Here is a 24,804-nt window from a genome sequence, read left to right on the forward strand (position 1 = left end):
GCCTTTGTCCTGTCGGCAGCGCTGCCCTCAGCGCGACACAAAAAAACACAACACAGAGAGAGAGAAAGACCTAGAACAGCAGTCAGGACACACGGTTCAGAAGAGAAGACCTCATTTTTGGGGAGACAGGTCACCAGGCAGCAGCAGCTGGAAGCTGTGCCCACGGAACCGAGCGGGACAGCCCCTGTGACCCAGCTGATGGCACCTCTCCTGTGGGATTGCTGCACATGCACGGTCTGGGCAGGATGTGCAGCAATCCCCACGCAGCTCCTGTGCTCCAGCCTGTGTCCCCACCGGGTGCCAGCACTGGTGTCCACCAAGGGATGGAGAGCATTGGCTAAGCTGGCATCACAGTTCTCAAGTTACCTGTCCTCCAGCAGCAGGAGGGATCCCAGAGCTGCTCCTCTTCAGGCCTTTCCCAAGTTTCCCCTGCATTTTCAGAGCAGGTTTCAGCTGGGTTCCTAAGATACTCAATACAGATTTCATGGAAACTGAAGGGGAGACCCCTCAAGGGCGAGCAGGGGCTATACAGAGGTGGTGGCTCCTGTGTGGGAGCAGATGCTAAAATTTGGCATTTAAGGTCTCAGCACCATCAGAAATTCCTCTTGACTTCACCAACCCAGACTTTGGTTTCACAAGGACCAAGTGGCAGCATGTGCCCATCCTCTGTGATGGGATTGTCTCCATCAGGAAATTCACCTCGAGAGCTGGGGTACTTTTGCTTCTTGTTCTGTTTCTTATTTTTGGACGAAGCTTTTTGTGTGTTCCCCATGTCCTGGTGAAGCCCAGTTTCCCAAAGATGCCTTTAGATGCACATACCAGTATGAACATGCTGCAGAGAGGAAAACCTCTCTCCTGATGTGATGTCCACTTGCTTGGTTGCACCCCAAAATCCTGGGATGCCCATGCCTGGCCTGCTGAGTCCTGCTGCATTGCTGGTGTGGGGCAGAGCAGCCAAGGTGCAGGGTCAATTCTGCAGATGGTGGAACACAGGGCTGGGATGCAAGAGGATCTTTGTGAATCTGAGTGTCAGGATAAACATCCCAGCAGGCCACCTTCATCTTCCTCCTCGCACACACCTTGGCTCTTCTCACTGCACATACAGACACACTGGTGTTCCAAGAAAACCACAGAGCCATCCCAGGTCAGAAATCAACAACAGGGATAGAACCAGCAGCTGTCCATTCAGGCTCTTCTAAGATCACAAGAGATTTAAGTCTCTTTCACAGCAGGGATCGCTCATTACAAAAAACTCCAAGAACCAACTTAACCCTAAGAAAAACAGATGCTTCGGAGCACAAGGTGTTAATTGAACTGATCCAGCCCTATGCCACATCCTGGAGATTGCAGTGTGATGTCGTGGGTTTGTTTCTTGTAAAAATCACATTATATATGGTACAATACATTTTTTACAGAAAGCCTGGCATCTAGAAATAAGAGGTAGAACTACTCATAACTATATGTTTCCTGCTGCAGGAAAAAAATTCATTTTTCTTTACAGTAATTAAAAAAAGGTTAAAAAAATTGTCAAAAAAAAAGAAGTCATAGGTTAGGCCCCCATAATTTAAACAAAATAATCTAGGAAAATAACACTCTTCCATGTACCTGACGGATTAAGTCCATTAAAGTGTTTCTTTAAAAAAAATTGCATAGGAAAGGGACGTTTCCAAACATGCTACAGCGATGGCAATGGTCTGTCTGTGCTGGGAGTGAAGTACCTTCTCTTTTACCTACACGAGGGTTAGCAGCAGTGGGAGCAGACACGGAATGAGCCTGGAGGTCAGCTGGGCTCTGCAGACAGACAGACAGCGGCTCCCGGCGTTCCCGCGGGGCTCAGGCGGGCCCGGAGCGCTGCTGCCCCCGCAGCCAGGCAGGAGGAGTCCGGGAAACACCGAGGGCGTGGGCAGGGAGGGGCAGGCCGGGCTCCGTTACCTTCGCCGCTGGGAGCAGGGAGCTTCTCAACATTTGGCTAGTGACAAAATGAATTGGTAAAAGATCGGACAGACAGACAAATTACAAAGTAGTTTCTGTTCCCTTGCTCCTCCAGAAATAACCATTGTCTTCAGGATCAAGTTCTATTCTAATTTGAGGCACAACTTTTACTGGAGTTCGTGGAGGGCTGCAAAGAAGAAGACAGACAAAGTCAGAGCAGCACAAATGCTGGGCTTTGGGAATGAACAGCCAGATTTCAGGTAAGGCCTACACACAGATAACGTGAATGAGCTGCTCTGAACACTGCTTGGACACTTCCAGGGATGGGGCATCTTGATGCTCCACCCCAGGCTGTGACAACATCCCTCAGCTGCCACTGAAATAATCCAGGCATTGCTGCTGGGATGAATTTCAGTGCCTGTCTAACAGCTGTAAGCACAGACACATCTTTGGCATTTCAGAGGAATAAACTTGCCTTGCTCCACATCACAGTCCTGCTGCTGGGAGGCCCAAGCTGGCCCCAAGGGACTGGACTCTGAGCAATTATTACTTGCTGCAGTTTAAGGTTATTCTTTACTCTGTTTTCTACCACAATATTGAAAAATGGATTATTTCCCCTTGGCTACAGCTCTCTGGGCTACCCCAGTAGCTCCACATCTTTCTCCTGGTCTGATTCCCAAACCTGTTCTCAGTGCAGCAGCCAGGAGGCCAGGGAAGCTGCCAGGTCTCTCCCAGGTTCTCCACTCCCCATCCCCAGCCCTGCCAGGAGCTGGAGTAACTATGGAATCAACTTGTTCGTGATCACCTTGGGAGACAGCAACCCAGTGCAGGGAATGTTCTCCAAGTGTTTTATTTTAAGAGTCCCCTGGAGGAAATCTGCTGTGTTCTGAGGGGGGCAGAGGTGCATTTTGGGGTGCTTACCTTGGCATGGCGTGTGATTGAAGGAAGGGAATTGTATCAGCACGATGTGTGGCGTTCAAGGAATGTTGGTGATTTTTCTCCTGGGGGAAGAAAGCCTGGGTGTCACTGCTGCACACCCACTGTGCAGTGCCTCCAGCCCTGCCTCAGCTCCCCCAAACCTATGGGCCAAGCTCTTTTCCTGCTAGCTGCCAGATGGATTTACAGCTTGGTGAGGAAGCTCTGCATTCCCTTCTCTCCTCTGAGGTAACACCCCTGCAGTGCCAGCAGCCCCATCCCCAGGAGTTCCCCCTGTTTGGGGCCTGACACTTACCTGGGACCTGTCCCCCTGGGCTACCCCCCTCTGTCACACCCACGTCCTTGGGGGACACAGGGTGGCTTCCCTCTGCTGACACTGTGGGAGCCACGTTCTCTGGGAATGACAGTCCTGTTCCTGCTCTTGCTGCAGGAAAGCTGCTGTCAGTGGTACTGCCAGGAATATGCCCTGGATCACAGTTACACTCAAGCACAATCCCACAGTGGTGCTGCATTCCAGTTGGTTTTTTTTGGTATTCCAGAGGCCTGATATGTTTTAATTTTTATTTTACATTGCTTTTAATTAGAAAGCAGCAAATAAAATACTGGACTATAAAAACGTATAAATACACAAACCAACTACAGTTCAGCCCATAGCTGATTTTATCTGTTCCATCTCCAAGGGCGTCCCAAGAACCAGGCTGATGCCACAACTAACTTTTCCTAACTATTTTAGCCCTTAAGATGTTGGAAAAAAGGCATCTAATCCTGAAATCCTGAGTAACAATATTTAGGATGCAGTTTGTTTTTAGTATCAGGAATGCACTAAATAGATGGAATGAGGAGGATATGAGGTTGCCTGTGGCTGATTTTGGATGATGTGCTGACATCAGCAAAACATTGAGGATATCCAAATAGCCAAGAAAATGCTTCCTTTCCAATGCTTTTATTTTATATCCCAAACTCTGAGTGTCTCTGTATATAAAAGCCACAGGGTAAGGCTTACCATTCCCTGAGGGCTCTATATGCTACCAAAAGGAAAGGAACCTGGCTCCCAGTTCCTAAGATCCATGGATAATTTAAGGATCTAAAGATCAGAGGGGTTAGATCCTGCTCCTAGGAAGCACTAGCCAGGCAGTAGCACTAATTTATTTAGTTTGTACTTCTCCCCTCCCACCTCAGAGGAAAAGGGCATTTGACACCCTTAGTATGTTACAAAGTCATCCCAAAGGCAAAACCACCAAGGTCAGCTGTGATTCCTCACTTAAAAGAGGAAAATGTAAAGTGGGAATGACTGAAAATAAAGATTAAATTCAACAATTAGAGCTATTAACATCAGAAATGAAATCCTAAAAGAAGAGCACAAACCACCTAAGAAGGGAAATATGTTAATGGCCAACTGATCTCTGCCTGTGCAGCTTAATGACACAAATAAATAATTACTCTGTTAAATGTTGATTTTTGCAACTGCTTGGCACCTAGGGGAACAAACAGTGACAGGACAGCGCTGCAAATCCAGAACACAAAGCTCAGTGGAAAAAAAAAAAATAAATCCCACCATCAGCAGGTTAACACCAAGGGGGAGAGGGAGAGGAGAGGAAGAGAGAGTGGGTGGCCAGGACACCTGTCAGGAGCTGGAGAAAAGCACTTAAACTGGAGGCACCAGAAGGAATAACATTGATTTTGTAACCAGCAAAGAAAATAAAAGCTCACAAAAGCAAAATCTGTCATAAAGCAGGGGCCTGGAAATTAAAAACGAGAGGGAAAAAAAAAGAACAAGAGAATACTTCTGAAGTAAAAGGAAAGATTAAAAATTATTTTAAAATCACTAAATAGACACAGATATAGTTTTGTAGTGCAAGTGAGAGTCAAGCAGGCATGCAAGAGCTTAGTTCTACTCACTGTCAGCAGGTTTGCTATCACTTAGGAAAGGTTCCTGCTCCATGATGTCCATTGGTATTTTAATACTTGGGACTTTTTCTGAGTAGGGGCAGTCAGACTGTGAAAGAAACGTGTAAAAGGTCTTAGAATATTCCCACTGCTCTCTCCCTCATCGTCTCCCACACATTAAAATTATCCTTCACACAGATCTGTAGGAAAGGTAAAAGAAAAGAAGGGAAAAGAGAAAAGCATCCTCCAGCATAGCTGCCTGATGGATTCCACTGGTTCCCCACTGCATCCCACTTCCCTTGATTACCCTCATACTCCAAAAATAAAACAGAAAAGAATCATCCTGTGGGATTGTAAATTGTAATACATCTCCTTTTCCACCCCACCGTCATAAAAGACACCATCCCCTTCTGCCTGGAGTCAGCTGCAGGAAATAGAGATGGAAAATGCATTTGTGGGCAGACACAGCAGGCTGCTGGAAAAGCTCCTCCAAACCCTTCATCCTGCTGGGATTCTTGTAAAAGCCCTTGCTTGTTCCCAATTGCTCCACAGGGCCCAGATATGACAGAGGCTCCTTACATCAGACTGGCTCAGCTCCCTCTTTAATGCAAGGGGAGTCAACCCCAGTCTCAGTTACACCTCTGGTTCACCAATTCCAGAGCCCTTGGAAGAATTTTGCAACCCTGGCCCAGCCAGAGAAACAGCAACCAGCTCAGGATGGGGCACAGGGAAAAGCTGGAGTCCCCCAGAGTTGGGGCACCAGCAGGATTTCACCCCCGCTGCCTTCTATCACCACCTGCTTCTGCTCAACAGGAGTGATTGGAACTGTTTGGCTTTTTAAAAAATAAAGGGAACTCCTCAAAGCCAAGGAAAGGCTGTTACTGCCTAAGTTGGCAAAGGCAGGAAGGTGGGATTTGCCAGAAATGTTGGGACATCTTTGTTTCTGAAAAGAACCAGACCCACAACACCAGGGTAGAGGGAGGAGACCTTCCAGTCAGGGCAGGAAAACACTACGGAGGCCAGAGACTGGCTCTCTCTGGATTATTATTCTTATTTTTAATTTATTTTTTAACATAACTGATATCCAGTGCCTTATTTCATACTCCAACATCACGATGTTTCCTCAGGACTATTTTTATGAGGTTGAGGGACAAGCAGAACTCAAAGAAAGCACAACTGACACCCAGCAAACTTCCCTGGCTGAACTCAGATCCATGCATTGCTCCCCAGATCCCACAGGATTGACTGGATTGACTCTGGGGGTGGATATTTCTGGAAGGGAAAGGGTGAAAATAATCCAACCAGTAAGTGCCCAGTGCTGTATGTTCAGGAAGCTAGGAAAAGCAAGTGCTGAAAAAAACCAGCAAGAGTTAAGGACCAATATTTTGCATAAAATATCTTACCCATTAGATTAATTACTGTACCTGGAATTCAGGGAAAGCCTGGGAAGAGAGGAAATACCTTAAAACAGACAGGAGAGAGGGAAGCCATGGCTGGGCATACACTGCTGGATTCACACCAGTCAGGAGGAGGGGATGGAGCCAAACCACTGCTGATTCCTCAGCAGAGCCCCTTTTACTCTCATCTGGGTTTGCTCAAGGGTGCTAAGGAAAACCCTGGGAGCTGGAGCAATGATGGGACAGGGCAGCTTGCTGTCTCAACTAAAAGCCAGTCCTCCCAGCTGTTTTTCCTGCTGTGCTAAAAGGGGATTCTTTCCCAGCTTCAGGTGACCTTACCTCTCCCTACAGCCCAGGAAAGGCCCTTCTTCATGGACATGAGCAGAAGAAGTGACACCATGCTTAGAACTCACCACGGAGTGTGTTTAGCACTTCAACATAAATTTAAAGCATTTGAGTTAGACCTGAGCAGGGGAACATTTAAAGGCACCAAGACTACATTTCTTCTTCTTACATATACAGGAGGAAAGAGAACAGTCAAAGGCACATGAGTGAGGCCTAGCCAGGTCACTTTTCACTATTTAGGGCATGCTGACACCTGAGGTAGGACCAGAGTGCACTGCAGAGGGCACAGATGCTCAGGAAACATGGAGGTGATGAGTTTTACCAACACCAAGCAGCTTTTCCTGCAATATGACAAATCACACCTATTTTGTGCTTTCCAAAAGAGCCATTACAAAAATACTTGAAAAATAAAAAAGAAAACCAGTAGGACCAGAGCTGCTGGTGAAAAGCATTCTCCTCCTAAAATGTAAGAGACAACAAAGGGGAGAAAGGTGTAGGAGGGAAGCTGGAGGAGGCAGGGTGATGAGAGGCATTCTAGCAAGGGGCATGAAACCTCAGCAGGTACCTGGTGCTCTTGGAAAGTGTAACCTCACCCCTAGCAATGCACAAATCACCCATCACAGGCTGGAAAAGGGAAGGCTGTGTAGGAATTAAGTTTTCTTTGGGACTCATTAGCTGCAGCAGTGGCAGACCGAGCTGTCAGCTCCACAAGTGGCTGGCAAATGTCCAGCCTCAGCACTGGGCAGGGCATGGAATGTGCAGGGGGTTAGCTACCTAGGGAGGAGCAATGTGACAAGAGCAGGAAGCTCCTTACATCATCATTGTCACTGTCCATACTGCCCTTCTTCTTTTTCTTCTTCTTCTCATCCTCTTTCTTCTTCTTGTCCTTTTCTGGAATGACGTCGTCAAGAAAGCTTAAGTCATGCTGGGAAAAGAGGTAGTCCATGGCTTTTCTGACTGCCACCAGGGCCAAGATCTGCAAAGGCAGAGAGGGATTCCCAGTCACATTTTACCTTTCACTTGGCACACTGCATTCCTCTCAGTTCTGCTTCTAAGCCCACACTCTTGAATTCTGGCTGTAAATGAACATACAAAGAAGGTGGTGAACACCCGGGACATCTCTGTCAGCTTAAGAGGTTGTGCTGTCACTGCCTCATGTCAGAAAAAATCAGAAGCAGTGGAATACTCCTGTATTTAACACTCTTGTATTAGGAAATAAAGAGCAAACAATTGAGCATTTTCATTTACTTTTGGAGGCAGGTTCACAGGACAGCCTGAGTAATAAAACCTTGACTTATTTCTCACCACTTGCCCAGCTGAACTTTTAAGAAATCAGACAAGGGCCAATTCACGCCCCCAGATATTGCAGAATAAAGTTTACTGGGATTGTGGCAGCAGGAAACTGGAGTAAAAGCTCGTTCTGTGCAAGACTGCAACAAAAGCACTGGGAAAGAAGGAAGGGACTGAAATGGGTGCTTACATGGACACTGGGCCTGACAGCCCCAGCAGAGGCCACTGAGATCCCACACAGGCTTTGCAGAGGGTACAGCAATGGGCTGGGAGCTGTAACCTATTCCCAAGAAGCTGCCTTTAAGGACAGCTTTGTGCCAGGCCATCCTGATGCACAGCACAAACAATTCCCAGGAGAAGATCTCAGGCTCTGACTTGCATAACCTGAGGGGCAATTACGGATGTGAGGAATTACTCAGGGGAGAAAGATAGCACACAGACACTGTGACCATCCCACTGTGGATTACTGTGCTGAAAATGCCTTTCCTCCAAATAAACACGGACTTGGCCACTGGCTGAATCCTCACAAACTGAAGTTTGTGCTTTTTTGCTCATGAGTGCAGAAAATGGAGCTTTTTGCCATCATATCCAGCTCCATCGAAGCTGTGGCTGTGCCTTCCCTGAGTCTGCACCCTTCTAACAAACTTGGTCAGTCTTGGGTTGCAATCAGATTCTAGCATGGGCAAAGAAATTTTACATTCAGCTTCCAACATCAGTGCAACACAGCCATGGAGTTGCGATGGAATGCCACATCAGTGGAAATTACTGATTTTTTACATCTTTCACAGGAGCATGTGTCTCAGCAGGAACATTTGGAGGATTTTTTTAACTGGCATAATCTTCTCATTTCACCATCTTGTTCTTCTCCTGGCTTCTGCCCTCCCTCCCTCTCTCCCTTACATAAGCACTGCAGCTCCTACCAGCCCCCACAACTCAGATTTTACATGTCCATAAACCTGAAATTAGCTGACTTGGGACCAAGAGTTATTCAGGACTTTCATAAAACTTTGCCTTTTGCACAAGTCAGACCCATCTCCAAGCCAGAGTGCCTAGCTGTGTCTATAATTCCAGTAATAATATGAATAGTCACCCACAGAGGGTAAACAACATTAGTGTCTTTTACTGGAGTCCAAGGAAAAGAGACATTCCCTTTCCCTCCCTTTGACACCTCTCTTAGCACTGAGTCTCCTTCTTGGTTCTGTCAATTTGTGCTATTTAAAAGCCAGGGAGACATTTTGCATCTGGTAGCTAGTGTGGGCTAAGCCAGAAACTCTGCACCTCTCCTCGGTTCATGCAGCTCAAGGAGAAACCACAGCAAATCTAACCTTGGCAGCCAGGACTGGTCAACACTAACTACACCTTCCTGGGAAAAAATTAACTTTCCAGGCTCATTTTCCTCCAGAGGATTAATGGAAAGGCAGCCACAGTCACACTGAGCCCCCTGAGTGCCATGAGTGGAGCTGTGAGGCACAGACTCGCTAGGGAGAGGCTGGATTTACACATGTACAGGAGTGTCCAAGGGGGAAAGGAGCAGGCTGTGAGGAAAGGGAGGGTTGGAAAGGACAGCAACACCTACCATGACAGGGAATATGATGGCAGCCACGGTGGATTTGAGGATCCAGAGGAGGGCCAGGCACACCACCTGCAGGAAGGTGAAGAGGTGCACCCTGCGCAGCGGGACGTGGCGCAGGTAGATGAAGTCAGGCTGGTGTTTTAGAGGCATCAAGAGCAGCTTCAGCCGATCCATGAACTGGAAATGAAAAGGAAGAGATGTTGAAATGAAACACAGGATGCACAAAAAAAAAAGAGAGAAAACAAAATGAATGCCCAAACCAGGGTCAGCATCACACTCTGGGGATTTTTTGCTGTCCTCCCTTTCCCTGCTCCTGCCAAGGAAAGATATTCAGCCTTTAGAAGCTGTGCTTTTGTTTTCCCCAAATAAATCAGGAGCAGAGGTCAACAGAGGCGAGGGCAGACATTGCCTTGCCAGAAAACAGAACAGCACCTCACCAAAGAGCGAGGAAGATGGGCAGCTTTCCCAGCAGTGTCCCTGTGCCCTGTGCTGGACCGGATGGACTTGGAGCTAAACCAAAATGGGGATTTCTCAGTGAGTACAAAACACTGTTGATCCCAGCCCCCCCACCACCTGGGTCGGGAGCAGGGGAAATCCCCTGCAGGAGAGCCGGCCCCGGGGCAGCGGGACAATCCCCTCGTTGTCCCCTGCCGGAGCGCGGGCTCACTGCCCACTGCCGGGACCAGACGGAACCGCGGCACTGAATGGAAGCTGGAGCTGTTTTACAGAACGCCTGAGGGAATTCTGGGGCTCACAGGACAGGCAGTCCCTTCCCCTCAGGGCACAACCCGGCACGAAAAAGAAAGGCCTCAATTAACAGGGTGCCAGAAAGCAACAAAACCACTTCCAGCCTCCTTGGGCCAGCTACAGGCGCTGGGCATGAGAGTGGTTCCTTATGTAAGATTTCCTCAACGACAGAGAGGGGAATGGCTTCCCCTCCCTGGAGAACAATGTCCCTGCTCCTCAGCATTGAGGAACAACCCCACTGCCATAAATCATCCTCCTTCCTTGCCTTCAGTCTGTGGCACAGGACCCAAACTACCCTGGGAGCGAGCCTGAGCTGGGGCAGAAGCCTGTAGAATCCTGGAATGGTTTGGGTTGGAGGGGATCCTAAGGGGATCCTCTTGTTCCACCCCTCTGCCATAGGCAAGGACATCTTCCACCAGACCAGGCTACCCCAAGCCCCGTCCTGGTTGCCAAAGATGGACCCAGGTCTTCACAAAGCACCCCTGGCACTGCCAGTGCCCACTTGGCCACTGTCCCTTGGTCTGCCATTTCAGGACACCCGGGCTTGTGGCTAAGTTTGCCAGCAGCTGCCACCCTTCATGGGCTTCTTGGGAAGGAGGAGGAGGCAGTGAAGGAGAAGGGTGAAGCTGGAGGGCTGTGGGAGAAGCCCTGTGCTGGCTGATGACTCACCTGCACGCCATTGAGGGATGCAACTCCCATGTAGAGGAAGACACCATAGAGCACGGGCATGGGAATGAACTGTGGGACAAGAAGAGCAGGAGAGCCCAGGTGAGAACCTCCCTGTACACCACACACCATTAACACGTGGTGGGACAACATTCCCAGCCTGTCAGCCATCCAAACTGCACCCACAGGGGGATGACAGAGAGGAATGAAGCCATGGAAGTAATAAAGCTGAAGAAACAATATGTAAATATGTAATTCATAAAATGAAGCTGAATAAACAATAAATCCTCCTGCTGTGTTCTGAGAGACACAAGGACATTTGTGCAATCACACTCTCCCAGTTCACCAGGACTTGGACATCTTGTCCAGAGGGCACGATTCCAGTCACTCAGCAAGTCAAGGAACAGGTGGGCAGATGTGTTCCAGTGAGCTTCAAACTGCCTTTCACCTCTGATTTGTGGTGTGACTAGAAACAGAAGGCAGAGAAGGAAAGGCAGAACAATCCTGTAGTTTGTGGTACACCGTGTTTTCCCAGGTAACTCAAGTTGTGCCCGGGGAGGTTTAGGTAGGATATTAGGAAAACACATTCACAGAAAGGGTTGTCAAGCCCTGGCACAGGGTTTCCAGGGCAGTGCTAGAGTTGCCATCTCTGGAGGAATTTAAAGGCAGCTCCTGGGGACATGGTTTAGTGGTGACTTTGGCAGTGCTGGTGGAACTGGGTGATCTTAGAGAGCTTTTCCAATTAAAACAATCCTGTGATTCCATGTCCAGTCCAGCTCAGTAAACCATGCAAATCCATGCAGAAAGGATGTTCTTTGGAGTCCCACCTGAGCAACAACAGTCGTGCCAACCCAATCTCTTCCTGCTCTGTCTCTCACACACATTAATCCAGAATTACTCCCAAATACAGGACTGACTTCCTTTCTTTGTTGCCAGGATATGTTCTTTCAAACATCACTTTCTGCTCCCTCAAAGTGCCAAGTGCTGCCCATACCTCCACATGGGGCACACCTCCCTTTGGGAGTGAGGAAGGTGCAGGGGAGCAGCAGACAGGCTGCCTGGAATGAGTCTCTATCCCTCACCAGAGGAGTGGGCAGCCTGCCTGGCATGACAGGAACAGGGATGCCTGGAACAAACCACAGGCAGGAGCTGAGTACCAGCCTCTGTGGGATTTACTGGTGCCCAGGGAGGATGGAATGAGCTCCGAAGGACAGTCCCTAGTGCAGTGCCAGGGGACTACCACTGAATGGCAGCCACAGCCAGGCCATGGCACCCACTGCTCCAAGCAGTCCTGTGCTGGGAATCCTCCCCTTCCAACCCCTGCACTGAGCTCATCAGAGAGGCAAACAACAGTGCAGCTATGCAGTGTTTTAGCATATTCCCCACCACCTTGCTCATTGCTTCCAGCAGGCATTTCCCTGGGGCCACATGAGCACCAAAGTCACCCAGCCCTATGCTGTCCAGAGCCTCCCTGCCTGCATTTCTCCTTCCTTCCTGAGTCTCGCTGCCTGTCCCCTCCTGCAAGCTTCTGAACTGCTACCTCATCCTTCTCTTGGGTTTATTTGCTCCCTCGAGTGAGCCACACTGCTGTTTCCCATCTGAAGGTAAAAGTTTTTTCTGCAGCTTTTTCTGGGCTCTGCCAACAGCTCTGCTGTGAGAGGGACAGGGACCCAGCAGGGGCTTCACAAAGCTGTGGGTGATCATGGGATTCAAAGCCCTCACTAGATCTCAGGGATGACACACAACACAATACAGTAAGCAAGAGCTGAGCTTGCCAGCTCATTTTCACTGCTCTCCTCTCCTGCCCTTCTATTTATTTCCATGGGTTTTTTTAAAAGTAAGAATAATTTCAGCATTCCATCATGATTAATCCTGTACATTATCCTGAGGTGAAACCTCAGTACCTGAGCCTGCAGAGCGGCAAGTGGTGCTGTCATTTTGGAAGACTTTCTCTTGGCAAAGCATTCCTTGACGATGGGGGTGCTGGCTTTGGCCCCCAAACAAAGCTGCTGCAGGCCAACAGGACTAAAACTGTATTTATAGGAAAGTGCCTGTCACCCTCCCAGCAGGGCCAAGGATGTTTCTGTGGAGATCTGCCTGGGCTGAGCAGAAACACCAGCACCATCCAAAACCAGCACAACCACCGCAAAGACCTCAGCAAACAAAGCTGGGATTATTCCGTGGATTGCCTGGTTTATTAAATTTGGGATTGTCAACGTTCAATTTGCTGCTGGCAGGAGAAGACTGAAATGTTCTGCAATGCATTTAGCAGTGCAGCTCTCTCCAGCAGGACCCTGCCACTGGAATTTGCTAAAGGTCCTGAAATCCTGCCATGTCCTTCCCTCTGGCACATGGGCCAGCAGCATGCTGACTTATCCTCAGGCGTCCTCCAGCGAGGATCTTCCTCACACATTGTCTTAGGGGAAGCACAGACAAAGAATGAATGACTGAAGCAATAACAGGGGAAGTAACAGACCCCAGTGGGATAGAGGAAGAGGGATCTTGCAGGGAAAGGTCACATAAACTAACAAGCAGGATTATCACAATCAGCCATTAAATTAAAGGCATGGAAATGCCTGATCATGTGGAGGTGGAAACTGTTACCTGAGACACCAAAATTCGAGCTGTACAAACAGCCTTAGAAATTAAGAACAGGAACACACTGGCATGGAAAGCTACTGTCTCCACTCCCTCCACAGGCAGAGTCACTGCTCCCTGCCTGCCTCTTCCCCTCAGGCTCACATCACACTGTGCCTCACTGGCCCTGCAGCCTCCAAAATCTTCTGTGCAGCCTCCACAAATGCTCTCCCAGACACCCATCTGCTCGGTGCTGTGGTTACAATGCACAGTGCTGCTGCTCTGACATCTTCTGCTCCTACCATAGGCCCATGGATCCATGGATAAGGGCTCCTGCAGCTGACACCTCCTGCTGGACAGTATGTCCATGCTTGGCACCACTTCCATCACTATCCCCAGAGAAGGCAGCATCCTCCACAAGACAGGTTCTCCAGTTTCCTTCTACAATCTGATGATCCACTAAGGATGCATTTCTCCATGGCTACATGCACCAAATCTCTGGTCTTGGAAAACAACAACCTACCTAAATGCAATGGTCCATCAGCAGCACATCTATCCAGAGCTTTGGCTAAACTTACAGGAAAAAACCGGTTCAAAGACTAAGAAATGCCATTTAATTGGACTGCTTCCTCCAGAAACATGTTTTCCATAGTCTGAGCTTTATCCAGAATATGTTTTCCATAAAACAAAGAGTGGAGGTATAAAAGAAAAGGGAGCTTAACTTCATGCAAACATGGAGAAATAACCTTAAAATGAAAAAGACCACAGTGCCCAAGAACCCCAGCCCTGAATTTGGTGACTGTTCTAGCACACTACAACCATGTTGGTGTTTCCTTCCAAAAGGTTTGGATTCAAGCCTTCAAAGAACTGTGAACAGTCCTTACCTTCAGGATGGGAGCCATGAAGACAGACACCCCGGTCAGGATGAAAACGATCACACCAGTGACTCTCTGCTCCCTGAAACAACATCACTGAGTCAGGACCCCAAGTACTGAACACCAACAGGAATCCCCAAAACTCATTTCTGCAGCCACATTTTTCATCCAACAGCCTCAGGCAGGTGGCTGGATCCTGAGCCAGACCTCTGTTTTAAACCTCAGACAGTTTTGTTCCACCATTGGCCCTCCACACCCAAAAACACCTCGGCCAGTAATATTTCAGAATGCTGAAAGACATGCCATAAAATTTCCATCTAGTTACCTAAATAAGCTGCCTGATTTCCAGGAGTAATCCCACTGGAAGACTTCAGACCACTTCATTAAAGCACCCAAACACATGAAAAAGATGCTTCATTAAGTAAAGCTGCTTGCACTAGGTATGATAGGTTTGTATGTTTGACCATTATGTTTGCTAAGGAATTTGCTTCATTTCCCTGGATAGAGAAGCCTGCAGGAAATTTATTTCCTTTAACACAGGAACACTGCACCTGATGTGGCCAAGTAAACTTTGGAGGAGCCACAAGGGGGCTCGCCCAAGGACCTGGCTTTGGAAATAGGGAAAAGGCAGCACAAAATTCTTTGTGCAAAAGGATTTTGCAAACACGGTAATTGAGACTTCCTGGTGGGACATACCTCACTCCCAAAAACTTGGGCTGCTCTCCAGGGGCTGAAGTCTCCGTCTCCATCTTCAGGCTGTCGATGTGAGCGATGGAGATGACGGTAGCAGCCACGTACCAGGGCAGCCCCATAAAGGAGCAGACAATCATCAGAATGGCCACCCAGAACAAATCCAGATGATATCCAGCACCTTTCTGTGGAGGGAGACAAACAACCTTCAGCTTAATTATTCCAAATGCCTCTGGAGCAGGGCAGAGGAATGCTGGACAGGCAGCATTTCCTTCTGCAGCATCCTGGCCAACAGAACCAAACACCAGAAATACATTGGATCCTGTGAACAGCATAAGGAAGCATCTCCCTCACGATACAATGCTATGCTCCTTCAGGAGTGCAACAGGAACAGCTGAAGCCTCATTCCCAACCCAGAGGAGAAAGCTGCCCTTGTTCTTGACTCCTTTTCAAACACCTCTGATCCTCTATTTTCAAAATTCTGTAATGAAATAAAACAGGAATTCCAGCAGTCACAAGTGCCAAGAGAAGAAACAAAAGAGCCACCAAGAAAAGGGATATTCAGAAAAACAGTGGACAAACCTCTAAGGTTTGCTATTTTAAAACAGATTAACCTTTTTAAAATCCCATTCAGCTTGATTTTATTGGAAAAAACAAAATGATCCAGGCCTAGGATGACCCAGGAGGGAGGGCAATCCAGCTTCTCTTGAATAGTCCTCACTGTTTTCCTGACACGTGCACTGCTTACCTTGGCTGGCTGGTGGCACCGGGATGAGCACCCAGCAGTACCGTGCCAACACTTCAGCAAGGGATGAGCAGAAAAAAACATCTTTTTCCTACAGCAGATCTTGTGTATAGAAGTGTTATTTGGTGTGGAACAACAAGATGGGGCTTGTGAACCCTCAATTCCACAAAATACCATATTCACACCATAAACAAAGGAAGCAGGGAATGCATTTTTTACATCAAACAGTACTTTGGAGTACTGGAGTGTTTATAACTTCGTTGCTAAAAAAGTACAGCCAGTGCTGACAGCAAAACCACATTCAGCGGTTCATAAGCTGCAGAGATGAGGGGCCTCTTCCTCATGAGGGAAGAACAGTGAATATTTTCTTACAGTGTTGAAGAAAATGCTATGTCTGCTTGGTTAGGAGCAAGAGACAGACCTAAAACTGCTTAGCCATCTCTGAGGAACATGAGGGCCCAATATTGAGTTTATCTGCTCAGATCCAGGTAGCAAACAAGGATGTTCTGAGGGGTTTTTTAAATCATCAGCCAGCAATCATCACTGTGCATAAGAAGCCATTCCCATTCCCTGGTACTTCAACTCTCTCCTCCAGGTTGGGCTCAGGATGGTCTTAAATTACACATTACTTGTCTAACATTTACAGTGACCACATGAATTGAAACATCCTCCTCTTTTCCAAGCAGAAGCTTTCTTCCCATTTCCAACAGCTCTCCTGATAACTGATAAAGCAGGTATCTAAATAATGACCCACCCCTGCCTGTGTTTTGAGGGAGCCATTACTCCCACAGGTCAGACCACTTGAAACATGCCCTGTGAGCAGGAAGAGACAATCTTCTTTCGCAGGAATTTAATATTTTCCAATAGAACTGACCATGCAGAGGAACAGAAAAAAACCCTACAGGCATGAAAAACTGCATACCACTGGTCTGGAAAGTTTGTTTTAAAAACATGACTACATTTTAGGCTGTTACATATCAGCTCTTCTTTAAATAACATCCAGCTGAGGTTATGCCCTTGGTATGTCCCAAATCTCTCCAGCTTATTGCTGGTATTTGACAGCACCGTGCAGCTTTGGCCACAAAGCCACTTTTCCTGCTTAGAAACAGCAGCCAGTGCCAGGGAAGGTCCATGGGGAGGAAGGTGGCAGGGGGAAAAGCCCCTGCCCATGCTCCAGGCACAAGGCACACCCACCTTGAGCTTGTGCTCCTTCCTGTTGACGATGACGGCGGTGATCTGCTGGTCCATGAAGATGAGGATGGTCACCAGCAGGGCAGGGATGGCTGCTGCCAGGTACACCCACCACGGGTTCCCTCCAAAAGGTGGGATAAACCAACCCCTCTCGGGACTGGTTGGCTTTGAAGGGCAAGGAAAAGAAAGCTTGTGTTAGAGGCACAGTACAGGGGTGATGAAATCCCAAAGCCAGGTCTGCTTCCAGCAATGGAGCTCCAGGGAGACACTTCAGGTTTGTGGCAATTTCATCCCATCCATTAACACCAGTCAAAGGCTCCAAGTATGGAGGCAGAATTTAGGAGATAAACCAGCCAATTAAAATGATGCTAACAAAAAGCCTCCTAACCCTAAGCCTCTGAGTAAACAGGCCCTTTCCAGACTGCTGACTACATTCCCATTCTGAGGGCAAGTCACTCCACACAGGGCAGGTGCAAGGGAAAAGGAACCTCTTCCAAAAGCCAGCAAACAAGCTGACAACAACATACCTTGAATTCACTTGGCACAATTAGTTTTGGTGTGTCCACACCAACCAGGGCATCAATTCCACAGAAGATCAAAATGGACAGGATAATGGCAAAGTCACTAATGAGCTTCCGGGCCTGAAAGAGACGTGGTACCATAACCACAGGAGTTAGCACCACAGAACAGCATTTCACCCATACTTTAGTGCCCACATGGCAAACACTGGCAGGACAAGCTCATAATTTCTTCCCCCACAAATATGGCCACCATCATGTCCAGTGTCATTTGCCACACATGCCTTGGTACTTTACTATGCTCTCTGAAAGCCTAAATGGAGGCATAGAAACAGCACAAACTTCCACAAATGAGATACTGTGAAGGACTGGCAGAGATTACACTGTTTGCTGTTCAAGTAATAAGTCAAACTAAGCAGACAAGAAAACAAACCAGGCTTCCCAGCTAAATCCCTAAGACTGCAGCTCTCCTGAAGTCACTGGAATACAACAACTTAGAGCTGCCAGTGATCAGACCCCAGAATTTAACCACACAGGAGGCACTGTGCTAGCCTGGAACTATGTGAGCTCTCCAGAGCTGCTGTTCCTTCCAGGTTTCTTGGGTTTGCATGGTTACAGATAAATTGAGCTGCATTCCAGCCCGGATGGAATTTGTTTCCTTTGTATTAAAAATAAGAGAGGTTCAATTGTAACACAGTGGAACAGTAAACATCCAAGCAGGATAAATCCCTGTGTGTCAGGATGCCAGAAACGGGGCAGTCTCAGAGAGAAATAGCTTTGGCTCACACGCCTGTAGCCTGGGAGCCTCACCAAGGGACAAAACAGGCAGATGCACCTGAGACGTGCCTGAAAGCTTGGAAGGGTTGCCTTCAGCACCTTTAAGACCCCTGCCACATTACCCAAGCAGGTTACAGCTCCTCTTGGCTCTTCTGTTGCCTTACCTGTGTTCTCCAGATGCACTGGGAGCAATCCCAGACATCCCTCTGATAACCAGATTCAGCAATCAGCTGCACTTTTATCCCGACTGCTTCCCTGCAGAGCATCCCTCCCTGTGTGCAGGACAGCAGCTCCAAAAGGAAGGCTGAGCTGTGCCCTCACAAAGACTGATAGAGTGACAGGAGATACTTACAGTGGTGGGAAAGTAGCGACTGGTCTTGAATTTCTTCAGGGCCATGGAGCAGGTGTAAGTGCCAAAGAAGAGGATGAAAGACATGAGGGTGATGTCAGGGACATAGTCACAGTTGTTGCCCACAAGCTGACCCCCATACTTCAAGCAGTCCTTGGCTGTCAGAGCTGCCCAGTCAATGGTGCTGTTGGCCTGCAGGAAAAAAGGGAATGTTTCCATAAGGATGTGGATACTTGGCCCATGGTGGGACAGGAATGGTGACAGAGTATCTGAGAGGAACAGGGAGGCAGCATGCAGAAGTTAAAATCACTGAAGCACAGAACAGTTTGGGTGAGACCATTTTCCTGCTGGTGTTTGACTAAAAGAGGTTGTTATTCTGTGCCTCAACTTCCTTCCCCCACACAGGGATGTGATCCAGCAAGCTCCACTTCTTTCTCCTTGCTATCCAGAGCTTGCCAGCAGAGTGGCACCACAAGACTCTGCAGGCCATGTGATCCCTGCCTTCCCAAGGGGAACTCACCAGCTCAGAGGAGGGAGAGACCAGCTCATAGTCTGACAGCACCACAGTCCTGTTAAGTAATGAGCTATTAACTGCAAGAGAAAAGAAAACAGGCAATATGGTGAGCAGGATGCAGGAAACCGTTGGGAAGGAGAGACAATTCCAATTATTAAATAATTTCTCTGTCAAGCTGTTTGCCACCTCTTTGCTCCAGAAAAGTTAGGCACAAGTGTTTCAGAGAGACTCAAAAGCCTCAATCATCAATCACTCACAAAACAGAAAAAGAAAAGGTTAATTGAAACATAACCCAAAACCAACGGGGATTATATTTTGAGTTGATGGTAAAAAAAAAAAAACACAAAAAACCAGACAGACAATATAATATTTCATAGCTTTCCAATATTTTCCTAATGATTTCTGGATTAAATTAAATACCCACAGAGTATTCCTAATGATTGATTTCAAATGCAAGCACAACGCCAAAGATACCCAGAAAAGCAAAATGTGATTCAGTGTCCAGCATAAACACAGTTTTGAATTAAAAGAAAGAAAAAAGAGAGCAAGAAATTGAAATCAACAGGATGGAGATAATTTCTTTGAAAGAAGGAGCAGCATTCCCTGTGGCTTCTGAAGCATTAGGAATCATGAATTTGAAATTTCATTTAGAAATGCAATCCTTCCTGTAAATGGGCTCATGGCTGATTGAGGTTTTGCATAAATAAACTTTTTTCACTTGGATGTCTGGAGAGCCACAAGTGCTTCAATGGGAAGTGGAGACTTCCAATTTGGCATTGACCATTCCCATCGTCCTAGTTTCAAGAAGGAATTCACTCTGCCATTCCAGCAGAGGCAGAACCAGACTGTGCTCACCAAGGTCCTGTGTTAATAGGGAAGGCAGGCACCCAGCCCCAGGGAACGGGCTCTCAACACCTGCGAGGAGCAGCCAGCAGCTTTTCCTGTTGGACAGGTGTGCCAACATAACCTGCAGTTTGCTCTGGGCACAGATCAAGTTTCTTACTCACTCCCCATTGTTTGTGGGATCCTAGGAGTGGTCCTACTTCCCTAATGGTACAGCCAGCCTCTCTCAATTTGGATTTGGGTTTTGTAACCCTTTGTTCCCAGAGCCATAGGTACACTGGCTCTATCTGCCATGCAGCCCACACTCCAGAGATAGGCTGCCCTGGGGATACACTTCCCTTCTTGGAAGGGAGGGAATTGTTTGTGCTTTCCCTCTCATCCGCGCAGCCAGGAGGTGGGAACCACCCATGTTTGGGTAACGCCTTGAATAAATCCAGCTCCTGAAACAGGAGTGGCCTGAGCTCCATGGCAGTGACCCCAGCTGCACAGCAGTGACCTGGCCACCACTGCTGCCCCTTCATGGCATTTGGAATACCATGTGGAACGGGGATGCAAGGAGACAGGGGTGCAGAAACAGCTTCTCCACTGGTCATGATGCTCTCTAGAGGAGTTCCAGCAAGGCCAGCTGTAATGTGACATGTAGGTGTAGAAGAAGGGATTACAGGTGACTGTGCCCCTGTCACAGTTGCACTAATTACCAAAGAAGAGGAACAGCCTTATGACCCTCAATGGGTCATAGTAACTAATAAAGATAAGTGTGACAAAAGGGATGGGTTGGCTGCTCAGGGGTGGACCTTGAAGAGGAGGACCTGGGTGACCCCTGAGGAAGAAGGAACAACCAGGAAAAACTAGAGGATGGACAAAATAAGGCAGAGAGTTGCTGCTGAACAAGATCTGTGGTGAGGTTTGCAAGGGGTCTGCTGCTGGAGCCTGCAGTCATATTCCAGCAGGAACAGCCCGCAGATTCTGCAAACTAACACATGCAGTCACAGTCAAGCAGGAATTAGCTGCAGTCAGTCCACCAGGGAAGCCAATAGTAGGAGCTTGCTGTAGTCACAATCAGGATGGCTCAGTTGTAGAGAAGAATAAACTGGGAGCCTTTTCACATCGTTGAACAAGAGTCCGTGTCTTGGCTCACTTCTACCCGCAATGAGAGGTCTGCTGCAACACTGACATTCCACTTGGGATGAAATGTACCTCTCAGCTTCTAAGAGACTAAAACAGGATATCTGAAGGCAACTGATAAAGAAGGAATAATCTACCTATTATCTGGGCTGCAGCACAAGGGAAAAGGAGAGCAAAGGCCACCTCCTGTCTACAAACTGGAGAGGTAATGAACACTCCCTTACCTGGATCTAGTGGTTTACAGGCACAAGAGTAATGAGTGATATAGTCCACCTTGAACTGGGAGTTGATGGGATAATGATCTGCCAGCTTGATCATCTTCTTGAAAGCATCATAAATGAAGATGAAGCTGATGAGGGAGGAAAACCCTTCCTCGGTGAAGCGGGTGAAGTACTTGACCAGGAAGCTGGCGTCGGTGGCCACGAGAATGAGACACTGGAAGGCTGACCAGAGGCCGATCCAGAGGCGGAACTCCAGGTAGTCAAAGTCATTGTCCCTGCAACAAGACAAGGGGGGCAAAAAAGGAAAACATTGGGTTAGATAAGATCAGGAAGTAGAAAGCAGATGTTACATGGAACAAAGCTGAGTCAGGGGATGTTGAATCACAGAATGACCAGGTTGTAAGAGACCTTCAAGATCATTGAGTCCAACCCAGCCCCAACACCTCAGCTAGACCATGGCACCCAGTGCCACATCCAGTCTTGTTTTAAACACATCCAGGGATGGTGACTCCACCAGCTTCCTGGGAAGACCATTCCAATACTTTATCATCCTTTCCATAAAAAACTTTTTCCTAATATCCAGCCTATACTTCCCTTGGTGCAGCTTGAGACTGTGTCCTTTGGTTCTGTCAGTGCTGTCTGGAGAAAGAGACCAACCCCACCTGACTGCAGCCACCTTTCAGGGAGTTGTAGAGAGTGATAAGGTCACCTCTGAGTCTCCTTTTCTCCAGGCTAGACAACTCCAGCTCCCTCAGTTGTTTCTCACAGGGTTTGTGTTCCCAGCCCCTCTCCACCCTCACTGCCCTCTCTGGATGGGCTGAAGGGTCTCAAGGTCCTTCCCAAACTGAGGGGCCCAGAACTGGACACAGTGCTCAAGGTGGGACCTCACCAGGGCAGAGTACAAGGGAGATTGACCTCCCTGCTCCTGCTGGCCACACTGTTCCTGATCCAGGCCAGGAGCCATTGGCCTTCTTGGCCACCAGAGCACACTGCTGGCTCATGTTCAGACAGCTTTTGACCAGTACCCCCAGGTCCCTTTCTGCCTGGGCACTGTCCAGCCACACCGTCCCCAGCCCATAGCATTGCAGGGGCTATTGTGGCCAAAATGCGGGACTGGGCACTTGGATTTATTAAACTTGATCTTACTGGAGTCTGCCCATCCATCCAACCACTCCGGGTCTCTCTGCAGAGCTCTCCTACCTTCCTAGAGATTGACTGAGACTGGACATAGAGTAAAAACCTTCTCCCAGAGGGTGGCTGGACACTGGAACAGTGTTGCCAGGAAGCAGTCATGGCACCTAACCTGATGGAGTTCAAGGAGCATCTGGACAGTGTTCTTGGTCATATGGTTTAGTTTTAGGTAGTCTTGCCAGATGCACAGAGTTGGACTTGCTCATCCTTATGGGTCCTTTCCAACCTGGGATATTCTATGACAAACCCTGGTGCTGGGAATGGCAGGGGATGGAGAGCCATGCACCCAGCTGCATCATTCCTTTCTGGGGACAATGCCCCGCATTGTTTGCTGCTTGAGGCTGAGGTGCTGTGCCAGCACAGAGTCCAAAGGTGGGCTTTTAGGAATGAAAAAGTGCCTCAAGGGAACACTGGAGCAGATGAGGACCTGCCAGGAAGGTCACAGCCTGTTCTGGAGAAGGAAGCAAGAGCTGGTGGGACTGGCAGGCTCAGGCAGCTACAATTCTCTGGAAGCCAGAAGCCCTGACCAGGAAGAGGGTAAGGAGCAGGTAAGAAACAAAATTATTTAGAAAAAGAGAAAGGAAAAAATAAAAATACAAGACCCAAGTGACAACTCTGAAGTATCCAGAGTCAGTGCCTGAGGGGGCAGGAGATCCATCCATCTGAAGGCAGCTGGCAGAAACCCAGCTACACTGACTCCACACCATTCAAGAACTTCAAAAATGTTAAACTATATTATTTTAGCATTTACTTCTCAAATTCCTGCAGCACTTCTGAAGCTGACAGAGCAGGTGGAAAAGCACTGTGTCCTGCAGGATTGCTCCTAGCAGGGAACAGCGTGTTGTGAAAATGAACAACCACAAATGCATTACTGAAAAAATCAAAGCACTCAGTTTCAATTTCCTTGTAAGAAAGGTCTCCTTTGAAAAGGCCTTCCTTTCTGCTCTGGCAGGTTGTTAGGACAATGGCTTTCACAACTGCCACCTCCTCCTCAGGTTAACAGTAACCACCTTCTTCCTTCCAAAACAGTACAAAGTGCTTTTCCATCTCGCTTTTTTCCTGCTGCCTGCTGCACCTGGGCTTTGTCATGCTTGCCAGGTGCCAACAGGTGCAGTGTGTCCATTCCTGACTCTATTCATTGATTCCAGATGAGGGAAGAAAAGAAAGGTGCCCACCTCTTGCTCCACTGTGCAACTCACCCTTTGGTAGTTTCCAGTTTCCCTCCCTAGGATAATCTAACTTTCCAGCCATTTTTTCTAGCCCCCATCCCTCCCTACATGTAGGAACACAAGTCCTGCACAACCTGCCATGCTGAGAACACAGACTACAAGGGATTTGGGGTGTATTCTGTGTAACCTAAAATGATCTCCTTGCAAAACACCAGCCAAAGGGTCACCAGCCCCATGGGTGAAATCATCCATGACACTGCTGATTCCTTTGGGGATTCCAGTGTATCTTCCTGATATTGCAGATGTGGGAATGGTAAATGATCACCCCTAACAAAATGGGCTCCCTTTAGCTCTGGGTGTCAGCTGTCAACAAAGTGGAGAAAGCAGAACTTCTTTATACCAGTTAAATGGAAAAAATGCAGGAAATTTCCTTTAAAAGCAGAAAAGCTCCCCCATGGAATTCTGGGGGCTGTTTCTACCAGAGACACTTTTGCTTTCATAAATAATAGTAACTATTTCAAATGGCCACTGGACAAATTCTTGGCAACCTTGAGACCCACGGGATTTTGTTAGTGAAGAGCAGGATTCATTTCCTTGTTCCTATGGGAGACAGAGAAGCAGTGATGGGGGGAAGCAGCGCACTGCACCGAGAGCAAATTCCTCACCAAGGACTGAAGTGGCCAAGGCTGTTTTTGTTTCAGGAGGCCCCACAGAGACAGGCAGCCACACACTGGGCAGCGCCCTGGGACATGCATGCCGGGACAATCCCTGATGTGATTGCACTGGGTCTCAGCAAGGAACAAGACCTTTCATTCTGTGCACTAAATCCCCTCCTTCCCCAGCAGCAAGCAGCTCATTCCCTGGCTGGATTTCCTTCATGTGGGACATTCCTGTCCCCACCCTCTGCCACCACGTACTCACTTGCTGAAATTGAAGAGGAGCCTCTCAAAGACCAGGACAGGTCCTGTGCTGCTCAGAATGGTGAGGGGCTGGCCAGCCAGGAGGCAGAACACGGCACCGGTGACAGCGGTGCCCAGGAAGCTCTCCAACACGCCCTGCAGGGACACAGCACAGGAGTCACCCTCTCTGAAGGAGCACTTCTGTTGTGGCTGCATGTCCCTGTGCCTGTGACCAAGGGGACAGCATCCTCTGCCCCCCCCCTGCAGCTGTCACCAAGATGTTGGTGCCACACAAGCCACAGTTACTCGGGACAACCCACATTAATGTGCTGAGGAGCCATTAACAG

The 24,804-nt window shown here is 48.2% G+C and overlaps 1 protein-coding gene across 2 annotated transcripts in view; it reads right to left on the minus strand.

The window, feature by feature from the left end:
- Positions 1–275: 275 nt before the first annotated feature.
- The window catches only part of SLC4A4 (solute carrier family 4 member 4), a 146,441-nt gene continuing 121,912 nt past the window's right edge, over positions 276–24,804 (minus strand). For both annotated transcript variants that reach the window (XM_058024753.1, XM_058024754.1), the window contains 14 exons: positions 24,480–24,613; positions 21,202–21,473; positions 19,016–19,086; positions 18,499–18,687; positions 17,379–17,492; positions 16,855–17,016; positions 14,922–15,100; positions 14,235–14,307; positions 10,777–10,845; positions 9,364–9,537; positions 7,312–7,473; positions 4,768–4,864; positions 2,854–2,933; positions 276–2,119 (listed from right to left, as the gene is read on the minus strand). In XM_058024753.1, coding sequence (XP_057880736.1) covers positions 2,890–2,933; positions 4,768–4,864; positions 7,312–7,473; positions 9,364–9,537; positions 10,777–10,845; positions 14,235–14,307; positions 14,922–15,100; positions 16,855–17,016; positions 17,379–17,492; positions 18,499–18,687; positions 19,016–19,086; positions 21,202–21,473; positions 24,480–24,613 — 1,740 coding nt within the window. In that variant the 3' untranslated portion in view covers positions 276–2,119; positions 2,854–2,889. The remainder of the gene's footprint in view (positions 2,120–2,853; positions 2,934–4,767; positions 4,865–7,311; positions 7,474–9,363; positions 9,538–10,776; positions 10,846–14,234; positions 14,308–14,921; positions 15,101–16,854; positions 17,017–17,378; positions 17,493–18,498; positions 18,688–19,015; positions 19,087–21,201; positions 21,474–24,479; positions 24,614–24,804) is intronic.

Source organism: Melospiza georgiana, chromosome 5 (assembly GCF_028018845.1).
Source record: "Melospiza georgiana isolate bMelGeo1 chromosome 5, bMelGeo1.pri, whole genome shotgun sequence".
Lineage (NCBI taxonomy): Eukaryota > Metazoa > Chordata > Aves > Passeriformes > Passerellidae > Melospiza > Melospiza georgiana.